The 17130-nt window shown below is 35.8% G+C and overlaps 1 protein-coding gene across 1 annotated transcript in view; it reads right to left on the reverse strand.

Annotated features, from left to right (window-relative positions):
• Positions 1–17130, reverse strand: part of USH2A (usherin) — an 843890-nt gene that overhangs the window by 550966 nt on the left and 275794 nt on the right. The window contains exon 22 of the mRNA XM_031015607.3: positions 8947–9177. Coding sequence (XP_030871467.3) covers positions 8947–9177 — 231 coding nt within the window. The remainder of the gene's footprint in view (positions 1–8946; positions 9178–17130) is intronic.

Consider the following 17130-nt stretch of genomic DNA (forward strand, 5'->3'; position numbering starts at 1 on the left):
CTATATTCAAGCACTGGGACTAAAAAATGGTCTAGAGCTAGAGAGTATACCAGTCCGTGGTGGGAGAGATGAGGAGGTATATGGGTAGAAAGCAGGTAAGCAGAAAAGGGTTTGTGAAGGGCATCTCTAGCTGGGAAACCATTAAAAGGTTTTACACAAGAGAATGCCAATAAAAATAATTAGTTTGAAGAACAGCCTGGAGAAGATTGAAACTGTTGGCAGAGAAGCCTACAACAGGTCTGGACTAGGCAGTAGCTGTAGGACCAGCAGGTAGTTCCAAGAGATGTATCCGAGGAAGAACGGCCAGAGGAGGAATCATTAATAGTATGGGAAGAAGGGAGTGAATAGTTAAAGTGCCAATTCAAGGAGAGTTCCAAGGTTTCTGCCTAAGGCGATAGTGATATTCACTGTAGATGGTACATACGGAAGGAGGAACAGGTTTCAGGAGAGGAAAAAAATGAAAGGAAGAAGCTGAGAAAAATGCATCTACATTGATTTTCAATTTTCTGCTGGAGGGAGGATCATTCAATCATTCCCACACATTTCCCTTAAGTCCTTATTCTTCCTTTATGATATTCCCCAAGGATGCCCTTTTTTTGTGAAAATGATATGGCCACCATTGCCAGAGATGACTTTAGATGGCTTGAGGGTTTCTTCCTCTCTCCTTCTGTCTCATGCCTTTCTTTTGAAGTTGCACTAAAGGCAAAGAATTTCCAAATGGAAACTGCTCATCAGTCAAGGAACTGAGCCTCCCTTTTCAAAGCTCCAAACAAACGGCCTATGGCTATGTTTGTAAGCCTCCTTCGATATATATACCTTAAATATGGTTTGCATATTATTACTTAATATTTCCCCCACTTAAATGAAACTGTTAGTGTTACAGTTGGCAGTTAGACTATGGGCAGGGTAAGAGAAGCACCGCCCCCCACAACGCCCCACCAGAAATGTCAGGCAACTGTCAGGTGATAATTGTTCCACTATCTCTCTAAAATAATAAGAATCAGTCACAGCCAGTGCCAGGGAAAGGCAGTCTCCCTATAGATAGAAACATCTGAGACGGGTGATCAGCAGCTTCCCAATGAGATCTCAGGAGTTGGGTGAGTGGGCTCAAGCATGCGCACTAAGAGGCAAAATGGTGGCGCTTAACCGGTATATGACCTTCTGGGAACACTTAATTGGTAAGGAAACATGCCTTAAGTGAGCATGCCTATAACTTCAGTAAACACACTGGACATCCAACTTCTCCCAATTGCTGGCAGACTACTGTACATGTGGACAGCCCACCCCAAGGGAAGAATCAGGGGAGAAGGGACACAAGACCTCGGAAGCATGCCATTATATAAAACCCCAAGTCAAAGGTCAAATCATCTCTCAACTCACCCACTTGGCCCTCTTCCAAGTATACTTTATTCCCTTTCATTCCTGCTCTAAAATTTTTAAATAAATTTTCACTCCTGCTCTAAAATTTGCCTTGGTCTCTTAATATGCCTTATGTCCCCTCAATCAAATTCTTTCTTCTGACAATGCAAAAATTGAGGTGGCTACAGATCCATATTAATTTGCCACCAGTAACATTAGTGCATAATCTTCTAAAACATTTCTTTAGAGCACTAGAACCAAGTTTTGAAAGAGATGGCATTTTGACAATGATGTTCCCAGATTCCTCTCTATCTGAATAGAAAGGAACTTAATCTATACACTTCAAGAGTGCTGTAACTGGTATAAAATAACTATAACTATACATTTTTAAATGTTTTAACTAATTTTTTTCAAGAAAACATACACAAAATAATTCATCTTACTAAATCAAAAATCAATCATCTTCAAAAGTGCTAGTTTCACTACCATTGCTGACCAATTATGATTCTTTTTCTGCTCAAAGTTCCTTTTCCAACCCATTTAAGCTGAATGAAGGGGAAATTAAAATTAATCTGTGTTATATTGATACAAAATATCATTAATCAACAGCATTTTTTTTAAACAATGAAGTCTTTGAAAAGATTCCAAAATGCCAACATACTGGCAGAAAAGACACCAGACAATTTGAGCAGGTATATTTGAGACAATATAGAAATGAAAATGACTTTGCAAAAATTATAACTAAGAAAATTATGACAGTGAAAGAGACCTGGCCTAAACAACTCTATCTTACTTATAAACTCTAATATGTCCTTGTTCATTGCTGGGCAAAGGTTGACCTAACCTTGGGAAAAAATTTAGTTACAATTTAGTTTTGAAACAAAGATGGTAACAGCCTTTTCCCTAAATAGACCCCCTTCTTGCCTGGGGGACCTGTCTGCCTTTGTATGACTAACAAATTTGCTACAAGATTAGGAATGATGGTTTAGAAGCCATGCAGCCTCCAGCTGCAAGATTCTGAACCTCCCCAAATTGCTCCTGGGGATAACATCACTGTTGGAAAATTTAAGATCAGTGCTTGAGATATTTTGCAGTCCCTTAATGCATGAATCAGCTATCACCACCCAGATTGATAAACTGGCTCATCTGATCTTGTGGTCCTCACCCAGGAACTGACTCACCACAAGAGGACAGCTTTGACTCCCTAGGATTTCATGTCCGACCCAACCAATCAGCACTCCCAGTTCCCAACCCCTTACCAGCCAAATTACTCTTAAAAACTCTGATCCCCAAACTCTCCAAGAGACTGATTTGAGTAATAATAAAACTCAAGTCTCCCATACAGCAGGCTCTACGTGAATTAAACTCTTTCTCTATTGCAATTCCCCTGTCTTGATAAATTGGTTCTGTCTAGGCAGTGGGCAAAGAGAACCCATTGAGTGGTTGCGGAAAACCCAGAGACCTTGTGGAAAACATATGTTTATGCATGTGGCATGAGTATATAGGAATACATGTGTGGTTTACATATCAGGTGACAATGCATTTTGAAAAATTTTAACAGTGATGGACAAAAACAGATGCTTTAAGTTAACTAAAATACTGCTAACAGCTAACAAAAACAGTTTGTTTTCAGTGTTGGCTCAGCTTACCAGTTACCTAACATTAATATTTCAAAAAAAAGGGAGACTTATAGGAATGTATTTCAAAATAAGTCACTTTTAAAAGGCAAGGGTTAAAACACATGCATTCTTAAATTGGCCTTATGATGTATTTGATGAATGGGGAAATAATGGTCCTCTCCCATCTCCCAGTGCCATCAATGCCATCTGAAGGCATTTCCTGAGAACTTACTTATACCTCTCTACTAAATATAATAAAAAATAAACAGTCTTGACGTTTACATCTCCATATCTCTAGTTATCACGGGTCAGTGTGACTTCTGTTATTCTAAGAAGATATGCATTTTGATCCTTGTCCTCAGTCCAAACTGATTAACTCAACCATTCTCATCTCTTCTGATTGTTTCATAATCAGAAAACACAGCAGAGTTTTGTCACTGCCTGAGAATTATTTCTCCTTTACTTTGCTGCCACATGCCATGTTCTTACTCTTTTCTTTACTTTTTTAGTATAATTACTGCCTGTTCATTAAACTTCTAGGACACATAGTAGATTATTATATTTGTTTTTCAATAACTAGGGCTGAAATCTAACATCAAAGGTTAGGTAAAATTTGTGATTTAAATCTGTCTTGAAAAGAACTGGGGTTTTGTTTAGTTGTTTTGTTTTTTATTTTTTTCAAGTGCTTTCTGGCAAAATACTTGCTCCCACTCCAAGGAAAACAAATAGTGGGACACCAAGGGTGTTGAAGGTCAGAATTAATATGCTTTTACTAATTAGTCTATCTGAAGAAATTTGCCCTACTTGCACCTTCACTATAACTGCTTATAATCAGCTTTCTTTTAATGAAGTGCTTAAATGTCCCAATTCACTAAAAATAAGAAAACTAATAACAATAAGGCATAAATATTATAGAGTAAAATAAATAAAGAGTATGCTCTTAAACATATTGATTTTTGGTGGTTGCATTTCTTTTTTCATCCCTTGGTAATTAATTGCATTTTGTATTCTAAAACATTTTAGTTCAACCATTTTTGGGAAGGTGAATCCTATGATACAAAAATGTATGACAATCATTTAGTGTCCTTGAACATCATTATTATGAAGAAACTGTATAGAGTTCTCATCTGCAAGATATTCAACATCAGTAATCACATTTCTCGTGAAGACAAATAAAAGGGAATTATATCCAGGTGCATGTGTGTGCTCATCTCCCCAGTGGTTTGCTACAAAGATCTCCCCAAAGGCAGTTCCTGATTTCTGGGCAGGGTCACCAGTAAAGGCAGTTTAAAAGGCTGGTGTGATTGGCATCTGGATACTACAATAGTCAAACCTTCCCCCAAATGATCATGGACCTGTTTTCGCTAATAGGAAAAAATAATTGACAAGGAGAAAGAGGGTCACCTTTGGAATGCCAATCTGAGCAGTATTTTACTTGCTGTTTTTACCAGGTTCCACTTGGATTACTAGCATTACAAGGAAAGAACTAAATTCTTTGTATAAATCAAGTAGATTTACTCTGCATTCCTGAAAAAAATGAGCATGATTTTTTTCTCTCCAAAGGCACAATGATATCCCCTTCTAGTTGCATATGGGAGGGGAGGCTCTATTTGCTATTTCTGTGTTGGAAGAAGAAAGTATTTTTAACCCCATGTAACTGGGGGGACTGTTTCACCATGATTGTTTATATCATTGCCCAATTACAAGATCACAAAACTATTTTAATTTTCTGCTTTTTTAATAACATCTGATATGACCCAATAATTGAATATCTATTTTATGTTGAACTCTGCCCATATCACTAAGTTTCTTAAATTATTAGAGAAAAGCAGGAAATTTGTATCAATCTTAAATTGTATTAATAAACAAAATATTATAGAAAACAATTTATTTTAAACTCTAGGCTTTTTTTAACTCACAGATGCCATGATTACAGCCTGTATTTTGGATTGTGGGGCCTCCTAAACATTCTATGTTCACAGAATTGGAATTTTAGAGGTTAGAACATTGATCATGCAACAAAATCCTCAATTTAATAGATGAGCAAGATTAGACACTCAGAAAAGTAGTTTGCCCAAGTCCTCACCACTAAGTCAATTAATTTTACTATTTTCAATAGCAAAATTAAGTATCACATTTTCATATGGAATATTGCATATTACTCATGCCCTAGATATAACATTTGAGCAAACATATTTTGCATGTGTAACAGCAAATAAATTAATAGAATGCTGATTTTATAACTGCAGAATACTCTCACTTAGGAAAGCTCCTGTCTCATAGTAGGCACTTAATAAATATTTGTTAAATGAATAATAACTAATAGCTAATGTTTAATGAGTACTAAATAATCTGTGTGGTAGGCACTGTGCAAAGTTCATTAGGTGGGCTATCTACTTTAAATCCTCACCTACCTGCTAGATACCAATACTGTCAGTGGAATTATGTTAATTTTAAAGAAAAGGAAACAGAAGCACAAAAAAAAGATTAAATGGGTTGTCTAATTACATTTAGCTAATAAATAATGGGGCCTGGATTTGAAAGTAATTTATCAGTTAATCTTCTTCGAAGTCCTCATAATAATATACAGAGAGTTAATTATTTTAAATTTAAACTATGATGTAAATGACTGATAACACATTCTTCCTGGAGATTAGATTTTTAAAAGAACACTTGTATCAGAAAAGAAAAGGAAGCAAAAATAGGTCTCAAAATAGCTTTATCTGGTTCTTTATTCTGCCCAAAGGTAGATATTGATAGGGTTTATTTACAGTATTAAGCTTGGTAATTTATAATATTAAACAACATTTTAGGACATATATTCATACGCTTGAATTATTCTCTTTCTATTGTGTAAGATAAAAATATTTAAAGCAAATATGAAAGAGGCATAAGTTGTGTAAGAGATCCCTTTCTTGTACTACAATAATGAGATATTTCTTACTGAGACTTGCAACCTAATGTTCATGGCCATGAAATGTGTTATGAATGCGTTTATAATTCCTGTCATTGATGGGTACAATCTAACTTATCTTTTCATATATAAAATATGTATAATTATGTACATCAACCTTATATTTGTCTTTGAGTACTAATTGATATTTTTATTCAGAAGTCATTTTAGTTGAAGTTTGAGATTTTGAATTGAATAATTCAAAACAAAGGACATCTTAGTTTATCTTAAAGTTATTAACTTTTAAAATGTAATTCATCATATTAGAGGTTTCAAGGATTTGCTCATTAAATTTGCCTCAGAATATAAAAACTGAATGAAATATAAAGGAATGTGAGTTGAAAGCAGTGCTTTAATGCATAGCACTTCAGCCCATTTCACATAATGTTATTTATATTTTAAACATCTAGCTTCTAGTAACACTCTGGGTTTAATTGCTATTAAAAAAAACTGATGCCTACATGTCTTTGGGGATACAAATAAATGAATAAATAATGCCCACACTACTTGTTGTTTGTGAGCTGAAACTAACTGAAAGACAAATCCAAAAAGTTTAGCAGTGTCGGATAAGGAATATTTGGGTGATAATTATTTCACCTGCTATCCCTCTTTCTTACTTTTGTATACTTCCTATTCTATCACTTCCAAAGAACAGTCTGCAAAAGTTCCTTTCCACCCTGTAGCAGAGACCTCGCCTTTAAATTTGGAAGGCTCCAATTCACATTTCCACCCTGAAATTCAATAGCTGTGGCACAATGGGCAAGTCACTCATTGGAGCCTCTTTTCCTCCTGTACTACGAGGGTAAAAAGAGCTACTTTATAGGGTTGCAGAGGGATTGAATAGGATAATATATCAGTAAGAATAATGTAAGATGCTAATTATATGCTTACCTCTCTATTTAGGAAAGATGCAAGTTTACAGAAAGTTATTGAGTTGGTTTTGAAAACCTGTCCTAGCTCATTAATTGGGTACATTTAGTTAGGCCTCGGTACAACTCAATAAAATCATTCAACCAAACCTGGCAAGTCAGCCAAAGGATCAAACCAATAACTTAGTATATACATGGTTATATTAAAAGTTAAAGGGGTCTTAAAAGTAAAGCCAAGCTACCATTAAAAAGGGCATCAGCAATGTCCCAGAACGTGCCTGAACACAGAAGAACTTCTCATTCTCCAGGAATCACCAAAGCTCCAGGGAGTAGTTCAAGCCAAAACTGTGATCTCCCTGCCTTGTCCTTCAAATGGTGTGTACTCCAAGCACATTTTCTGTGCAGCTGGAGGCTTTGTTATAGACAGAAGGATCCTGCTTAGTGAGGCCAGTGTTTACAGCCTAACTTTTTTAAAGAGGAATTTGGAAAACTTCCCAGACACTGCATCTGCCCCTAGCCCTTGCACCTCAGAGTATAAGGCCGGCAAGGGAGATAGCGAGGATGACTAAATTTATTAACGGTGGACGGGCCACTCTATCTTTCACTGCAACAACAGTAGGTGATCCCATCAAAAATCTGTCTGCTGGCTAGCCTGCAAATCCAAGCTGACATCCTTGCAGCAGCTATGCCCAGCTGAATGGAAACGGATGCTATTTCTTGGAAGAAACACATCACAAGCCAAATATTGGACCAGGGAGGTAGTTTCCATTTTCATTTGAGAAAAGAGTGTTACTATTATTCATGTATTCCTTTTCCTTACCTTTTTTTGCTTTTCTTTTTTGCCATTTTAAGAATATAAAGCAGAAGTTGAGCATTTTTAGCTCAATGGTTCAATTTCTAATACTCTGCAATGATTTTGATGTACTGGGAGAGTAGTTAATCATGCATTAATCTCAATATATCTCAGTTAGAATATAATCATGATTCATTACCAAGGTGCATCAGCAGCCAGCCTCAACGAAAAGCAAACTATTTGCTATTTTAAGTAAAAATAAAACAATACAAATTTTTATAGCTCGAATTCCATTTCATTGTCTTCACATATGCAATATTTTAAAGACTAGCTGTTTGCTCCAAAATGACTTTCTCATGGATGATTAAATGAACATCTTTATGAGTTTACAGAATAATATATATCTTATACTTTGTAAATTTTTTTAAAAATTGGAAAAATGACGTACCATAAATAGTTAGAGTTTTTTTACAGCTATACTGAAATCATGCTATTAGAAGCTGTAAGTCACAGAGGTCACGGGACTTCCAAAATATCGCGGTACTAGTAAGGCCAGGAGGAGGGTAAGGCCAGTGAGGCAGGATTGTGCTGGTACAGAGTTCAATCTGTCTTTATTTAAGCTTTTGATAATTTTTTTATAGTGTTTTCACGTTGATTTTCATTTTTAAAAATATTGCATTAAAATTTACATTAACACTGAGTTTTTTAGTGCCTTTAAATTTTGTGACTGAAACAAGAGCCTCACTTGCTTTACCATAGTCCTGGCTTAGAGAAGTTATCTTTTCCCTGGGATTAGTTTTTCCCACAATGTTCTTCATAGAACATGAGATATTAAGTTGTCACAGTGAAAAAAGGAAGAAAGAAACAGCAAGAGAAAGAAAAAGAAAACATTACATCAAATATCTGTTAGGCATGATTAGCTAAGCAAAGTTGAATAGCTTTCTTACAATGCTTTTTGGAGTTTTAGTAACGGGGTGCATACTGAGAATCTCCAATAGCATGAGGGCATTTTGCAAACTCATTTGCTCAGAGAACACAGTGAATAATATTTCAAGAAACATGTCCTGGCAAATACTTCACAAAAAGACAAATACAAAGCACATACTTTGATCCAATAAGGCTGCTTCTTCATCTTCATCTTTTATTTTTCCTTTCCTTCACTTACCTGACTTTTTTCCCCAGAATTCTAAAAAGATGGACATGCTGAAACAATCAGGCAAAAGCTATCAAAGGGCTGAATTAGTATTTCTCTAAGTAGGTATAATAAAAATTCATTGTAAAGGGATATGAAAATAATAGAAAACATTTTGGAGCTTCGTGTCTCCTAAATAAAGCAATGTCAAACACACTTACCAGTAAAGTCTGTATTGACTGGGTGAGTGGAGCTGGGAAATTTACAATACCCATTTCCTATGAAACGGATTCCTTTCATCATCGTGGTCATCAGAGCTGGTAGAGATGACTCTCTCCTTTCCAGCTGATATATAGGAGAGGGTCCATTCAGTTCTTCAGGTGGAAACCACCTAAGATGGATTGTTGTGCTGTTGATTCCTTTAACCAGAGGTGGCCTCAGTTGTGCTGGTGCTAAATATTAGAAAACACCTGTCACATTCAAGAGTTTGGTTTCTGTCTCTAGACACACATATTCACATATATGTATATATGTATTTGTATATATCACACTTCAAATCAAATCAGTTGTGGTTTGAAGTATCTGTATGGTTCTAGGAACTGAAAACACAATACAGAGTTTATCTTAAATGCAGTGAAACAAAATTTAAATGGCCAACATACTACACACAAAACTTTCAAATTAAATTTTTTCTTGAAAATAACTTTTCTATTCTTTTTAGCTAAATAATAGATCTTATATATTATAGTAGCTGCTGTACTCTGGGTGGTGCTCCAACCACAGTCCCTCTACCAAGCAGGTACCCCAATGGCCCAGTTTCTGTGCCCGTTGGTTTCTGATGGCTCATGGCTGCCCCCTTCTGTGTAGAACTTCCCTTGGCTGAGTAAGAGCTGCCTCACCCAGGAGCCACAGGATCCCGCAGTGAAACCTACAGCCAATGACTAGCACTAAACCCATACGGCAGAGCCCCTTGCCTTAAAGTGGCATCAACTCCATGCTGTAATTTACACGGGCCAAGCATAATCCGTGCCAACCAATGGGTAATGCAGGAATATTAACACGAGTTTGCCAAAACTTTGTGCTTGTGTAAAAATACATCAGAATGTCATTTTTAAAAAGACTTTTATTATTTTTATTTTTGATTGCTCTTGTGGAGCACGGCTACACCATAGACAATGTCCAAGGGTAACCCTTTTTTTTTTTTTTTTTTTTTTTTTTTTTTTTTTTTTTTTTTTTTTTTTAGAGATGGAGTCTCACATTGTTGCCCAGGCTGGAGTGCAGTGGCTATGTACAGGCATAATGATAGCTCACTACAGCCTGGAACTCCTGGGCTCAAGCAATCTTCCTGTCTCAGCCTCCCAAGTAGCTGGGACTACAGACAGGTGCCACTACACCCAGTAGACTTAATTTTTAAGAGAAGTTTTATGTTCATAGAAAAATTGAGAAGGTACAGAGTTCTACCATATCTCCCCACCCATGCACAGTCTCTTCCAATATCAACATCCGGCACCCAAATGGTTCATTTGCTACAGTAGATAAATCTGCATTGACACATCATTTTCATTCTAAGTACATAGTTTCCACTGGGGCTCACACGTGGTGTTTACATTCTCTGGGTTTGGACAAATGTATGATGGCATGAATCCATCATTATGCTATTACACAGAAAATTTTCACTACCCAAAACATCGTCTGTGCCCTGCCTATTCATCTCTCCTTCCCCCCAACCCCAGGTAACTACTCATCTCCATAGTTTTGCCTTTTCCAGAATGTCATATAGTTGGAATCATACAGCATGTAGCCTTTGTAGACTGACTTCTTTCACTGAGTAATATGCATTTAAGTTTTCTTCATGTCTTTTCATCATTTGCTAGATCATTTAATGCTAAATAATATTCCCTTGTCTTGATGTAGCATAGTTTATCACAGTTTATTTATTCATTCATCTACTGATGAATATCCTGGTTGTTTCCAAGTTTTGGCAATTGTGAATAAAGCTGCTATGACGTGCATATATATGTGTACATCTAATTATAAATCAGGGTTTTGTGTTTTTAACTCCGTTGAGTAAATACCAAGAAGTGCAATTGCTGTATCATATGGTAAGAGCATGTTTGGTTTTCAAGACACTGCCAAACTGTCTTCCAAAGTGGCTGTACCATTTTGCATTCCCACTGGCAATGAATGAGCATTCCTTCTACTGTACAGCCTCATCAGCATTTGGTGTTGTCAGTGTTCCAGATTTTGGCCATTCTAATGGGTGTGTAGTGGTATCTTATTTTAATTTGCATTTCCCTTTATGACATATGATATAGAACATTTTTCATATGTGTATTTGCCATCTGTATATCTTCTTTGGTCAAAAAGCTCCTTTTATAAGCAATTTTCTATTTTTAAAGCTTAAAAACTGATCTAAATGAAAGCAAACAAGCAATAACACTCTGAATGTTAAACAGAGCATCAGCACAAAATAACAAGACTGTGAGTTCAGCAGTTTACACACAACGGTCCAGGCAACTAACTTTGGTCAGCCTCTTGGTCCTAGAGAGCACCCTGGCCCTGAAGTGACCCCACCACCAGCAGTGGGCTTAGCCTTGGAGCAGTAGTGGCCTCATGCCCTTGCATACATTGGGACCTTGCCATCCTTTCAGGTGGTGGGACACTGGCAATTCTTTGAAGGTTCCTGGGAAACCCTAGGAGTCACGGAGATTAAGGTTTTCCCTACAACTTGTTCATTCAGATTAACAGCTGATTTATTGAAAATGAAGGTTTGTTTTGGTTTGATTTTTTTTTTCCCTTAAACAGTTGAGTTTGTGAGCTGAGATTCATTCCCCCTTTAAGTATGTCTGCTGGATTTGAGAGGTGAATGTGGAGAAAGGAACAAATAATCACCGAGCCTATTTATTAAGGGCCCAAACTACGTCTGTGGACTTTTAATTTACACCTGTGTTAACACAGCCATACACAGACACAAAGTCATTGCCTGTTTCAATAAATATAAATCAAAATGATGTGGATATAAGAACTGAAGCCCTTAAACCATGAAAGGAAATTCACCGTAAAGCAGCTTAGAACAATTACTATTTGTTACTTTTTAGACCTTGGGCCAGCTTTTCAAAAAGAAACAATTCATTTTGGTTCTATTTTAACTTTTAGTAAAAAAGAAAAGGCACTGAGCAAAAAGTTCATCAGGTTAGAAAGATAATTAACAATTCTGGTTATTTTCTGCCACTGCAGCCCATGTGATATTTTTATTTTTATATATGTATGAATCTGTGAATTATATGCATAATTTCTCTTACCATTTTTTTCTGCTAAAAATCAGTTAAATGGTGGGTTCTCAAAGATTTCATTCTACAAGCTATGATCTCACTTCAAAATAATCCAAAGCAAAATAAAAGGCTAAGCCATTCAGAAATTTCTTCACCCAGAGTCTCTCTTCAGAGTTTAGAGTTACATATTTGTATTAAGATTTTAGCAGGCCATTCTTGGCTATAATCTCAACTGGGAAAGGAAAGCTGCCAAAGATTTTTTAGTCCTGGGCTCAGGGAAGCAATGGAGAACCAATTACATAATGTTTAAATTGAAATTTGCTAGATTCCCTAGGGTTTTGGGACACAGAAACCTGAACTTTTTGGTTTCATAAACTACTAGCCTAGTAATATCCAATAGCCAAAAACTACTTTATCAGTACTGTCCAATAGAACTTTCTCCAATGAAGGAAATGTTCTAGGACTGTAATGTTTAATACGGTAACCACTAGCCTTATAAAAAGACTATTGAGCACTTGAAATGCAGCTAGTGAGAATGAGAAACTGAATTTCAAATTTCTTAATTTGAATTAACTGTATTTTGAATTTAAATAGCCACATATGATTCATGACTACCATACTGGACACCAAAGATGTAGATAGAGAATCACAAATTATACATATTTGGTGTGTTGAGGATAGGATTTCCATTTTAACTAAATGTTGAGAAGAAGTATGAATACGCCTCCTATACTTCTTAAAAGCTGAAGAGTTTCATTGCTGTTTGAAAGCAGCCTTTCTCCAGGTCCCATTTGTTTGAAAGTTGATACATCTCTACTTTACTCCAACCACTCAACTCAATGGAGATAATGTTGAAGCTCAGCACCACCACAGAAATCAGATTCCTTCCCCCATCAGTAGCATAATCCAAAAATTACATTTTAAACAGGAATATAGATTAAGAGTAATAGGAAACAAAACTAAACAAAAGGAATTCTGGCAACTCTGTCGTTTTTGTGTAATAATTATTGAAAATTAGAGCACACTTTTTTTTTTTTTAATTTGGCAAAGTGATTCTAATCAATAGGGAAATTCTTGAGAGTCCATTAAAGTTAATGTTTACCATTTAAACTTTAAGTAGTAGAGCACTTCTTGATTCCCAGAGGAATTATTCCACCTAGCAATGGGACTGTCCTTTAGAAGTCAATTCGTGAGAATGAATAGAACTAGAGTACATTTTTTATTCTCTTGCTTAAAAGAAAAACAAAACAAAAAACATTCCAGTAGGTGTGTTTTACAGTTTCACATGGAGGAGTCAACTAAGCCTGTTTGAAAGGGTGAACATCCTACTGAGTTATTCTTTTCAGAGTTCTTCTAAGGCTGGAAGGGGGAATTAAGTGAAATTGTCAATCAATTAAACTAGACTGGTCTCACATACACACAAGTAGAACAAGAAGAAAAATAGATACTCCTGAACCATTAAACACACACACATACATGCACATAGAATCACCAAGAGATTGGGGTAATGATGAATTATTCGTCAGATTTTCAAGCAAAAGGAACTATAGGTAAAAGTAAATATGACTTTTAAAGATTTGTTGATTTACAAAACAGTTCGTTAAGAGACAACACTGAATAATGAAAGGGATTTGGTAGACTTTTAAAAATTATATTTCACTTTTTAATGTCTAAATCTGTGTGATCTTAGAAAAATCCCTTAACACTTATATCTGCTTCCACTTTCCCATCTGCAACATGAGGATACATTTTCAGTGACATACATTGACAACAATTGCTTCTACAACAATATACATATTTGCTTTATGTTTTACAAAACAAGTTTCTATACAAATATAAGGTGCTATCATTACAAGAATAAATCTTTCAAATTATGTATGATTAAGGAATACAATTCATCTATATTCAAAATCTATCTGTATTTACATAGAAAATTGTCTTGTAAATGTAAAGTTTAAAACGAATCGTCAATATTCATTATTTCTAAGAATAATATACAAAGTTTAAAATGAATGTTCATTATCCATCATTTCTAAGAATAAAATGTCTATTTGAATAAAAGTACAAAATTCTTGTACTTTTAAAATAGCACTTGTATTTTTTAACAGGGGTAATCTAATTTCTTGTCTATCTATTCGATGTATAGATATTCTTTTATAAAATGTTATAATATGCATTCTTTATGCAGCACTTATTACTTTATAACATAATTAGTAGTATATCCAAATGAATACATTTAGACTTGCAAAATTTATGTAGTGTAGCATTTTGAGCACCATAGGATAAGAACTAAAAGCTGAACAAAGCTCTTTCTGAGGTACTGGTCTTTAAAATGGAATCTGTTCATTTGTTTTTAAGGAATCTGTTCATTTTTTGCCTATGAAGACTGTATGGCTGTGTCAATATCTTAAAGCATCATCAGCTTTCTATGATGATGACAAGAATTTAAGAATAAACAATTTTTCTATGTTTCAGGGGTGGGTGGGGAGCAGACTACATAAGACATTCTTAATAAGCACCCTGTCAATAGAAAATGATTTTGACTTTTTCGCAGAAATGCAAAACTATGCCAGGAAATACAATTTGCCAAACACTGCTAGGCCAAAACACTTGCAAAAGGGCACTGGACCAGGACGCAAACAAGAAGTCCAGGTCATGAGCCCTGATTTCTCTGTTGCAGAGAGACTGCTGCAGAATCAGCTGCTCACCAATCAGTGTCTTAAAGAGGAAAAGTTTTCCTCCGAAACTCTCAGGGATGACTCAACATCACCTTGTTGACTGTCTATTATCTGACCAGGGAAGAAAGAATAAAATATATTTTGCCACTTTCTTCTTTGTTGACAAGTCACCTTCAGGAGAGGATATTACTAGAAGATCTGGAAAGGAGAAAATGTAGGCTCTAGATTTTCTCTTTAAGACCCTGATTATGGAACATTGGTTAATCCATTATTAGGTCTCTCTATTCTTCGGTTACTTCAATTGTTAGAGTGACAGGCTTGATTATGTCTAGGACCTCTTCCAGTTTCAAAATTCTTTGATTGAATAATTTAAAGCAGTACTTCTAAGTTCATAAGCCACGAATGGGTACCAGACATCCTGATCCCCTTTGCTCCTGGGAAGCCAGCAGGAGCCCCTCTGGTTTATCCCCTTCAGCTCTCAGCCACCTTGTTCCTTTACCTTAGCATGGCATACAAATATGATTTGCCTATGTGTTCTGTGACATAAAGAAAACCTGCTTTTAGAGAAGTTCAGTGAACATGGTGAACAAACACTACCTTAACCAGTTATTGTTCTGGCGATCACAATAATTTGCACAAAACTACCATCCTACACATGAAGAGAGAAGAGGATCCATTATTTCTAAACTGCACATATAGCAGCAATGATGACAGCAACCACCGTTCCCTAAAGTCCACCACTAATAAAAGGTAGTTGCTCGGACTGTAATTATGGCATCCTTGCTACCCAAACTTGAAGCTTTTATGGGGCTTATGCAATTAACTACTTAAATGCATTGTAACACTTGCTTCTCTGACAGCAAAGTATCGATTTCTTCATCATTTTCAAGTCTCCTCCAGCACAAATAAATGTACTACAGTTACAGTTAATGCACTATGTACATGCATTAAATGCTGGTGTGACACAATTTATTATTTTGTGATATATAGAATAGAAGTCTGGCTTCTCAGAAAGTAGCATCACTGATCTAACATCAGTATGGAAACTACCATTGTCCTTGATCCTCCAAATTCTCTAACTTCCAAAAGCGAAAGACCTATTTTAATAGGATACTTAAGCTTTAAATTAAAAGGAGGGGGCACTGAATGTAAATTTTTTATATATGTCAATGTGGGAGAAAATTTAAAATAGTCTAACAGAGAAGAAAGATACAGTTTGTATTTTCCTAAAGGTGTCACTGTGGGACCTATAGCAACTTTGTTCAGATGATTTTTTTGCCTATTTAATTTCTTTCCTTGCAGTTTTTTAGGGCGTATCTGTCAAAATATTTTGCACAGTAGAGTCTCTCTGATTCAGTCAATTTTTACATAGCTTGGTTGTGTTATTTTAATGACTTATAGGATACATAGTATATTATGAAGCTATAATTGTGTATTGAAAGTGTGATTTCTACATGCCATTTTCATATGCCAAAAAGGCCAGTAGAGCCCCTGATAAAGTCGCATATCTAAATATAGACCTGGCCACAGAGGTCATCACATAGTTCAAAATCAAGCCTTTTCTTTGGATACAACTACACACTACAAATTAAAGTTGGTGAGTAAAAACCAGTTAATTTTGTTTTGTTAGAAATAATATCATTTTAGTTTTAGCATCTAAGACAGATGCCAGCATTTCACTCTGAACAGATGGTAATTCCATCTAATAGTGCATCTCTGTATTAGCAAGGTCTGTTGTGTATACAAACAGTAATAAACACTAGGTAAGGATCAAAATAAATTTTAATTGTTGACATTAAATTCTGGCAGCCACAGTTCTAAGGCTGCAATATTCCTTTTTCAAGTCTGTCAGATTTACTAACGCAGCAAAAGCTTTTCCAAAAGCTGCCAGATCCCAGTTCCAATAAAAACATGTTTGCACACTACCAGTTACCAGTCTTCAACCAGGGTACCTGTTTGCAGATACTGAAATAATTCTTCAAGAATGACTTGGAATTGATGCTACCGTCTATGTGATGACCAGCCAGTGCTTCTTTTCACATGCCCCTGAAGGACTGAGCATTTAATTAAGAAGTTAGTATAAAATGTTACATCCAATTGTTACATTAGGGATCATGGTATTATTTATCACAGCCACTTTCTTACCCTGCTAAGCAGGGATCTCTCATCCAACTCATTTTCTTCAATTTACAAAGCTGGGCATTCCTGAACTTCTCTGAAAGTGACATCATCCTTTCATTTGTTTGTTTTGCCCCAGCCTGAAGGATTTCCCTGACAATCACAGCAATCATCAGCTGCGCTTTTCTATAGGCTTGCTGTGGATCGAGTGTGCCAGCAAGCACCGATTTGGTTCTCATAATGCCTCCAGCGATCTGGTATTACAAAGAGTAGCCCCTATTTATTTTGAGAAGCTGCCATGTTAAAGAAAAAAAAAAAGCATTTAAAAAAAGCAGTT

The sequence above is a fragment of the Gorilla gorilla genome, chromosome 1, assembly GCF_029281585.2.
Source record: "Gorilla gorilla gorilla isolate KB3781 chromosome 1, NHGRI_mGorGor1-v2.1_pri, whole genome shotgun sequence".
Lineage (NCBI taxonomy): Eukaryota > Metazoa > Chordata > Mammalia > Primates > Hominidae > Gorilla > Gorilla gorilla.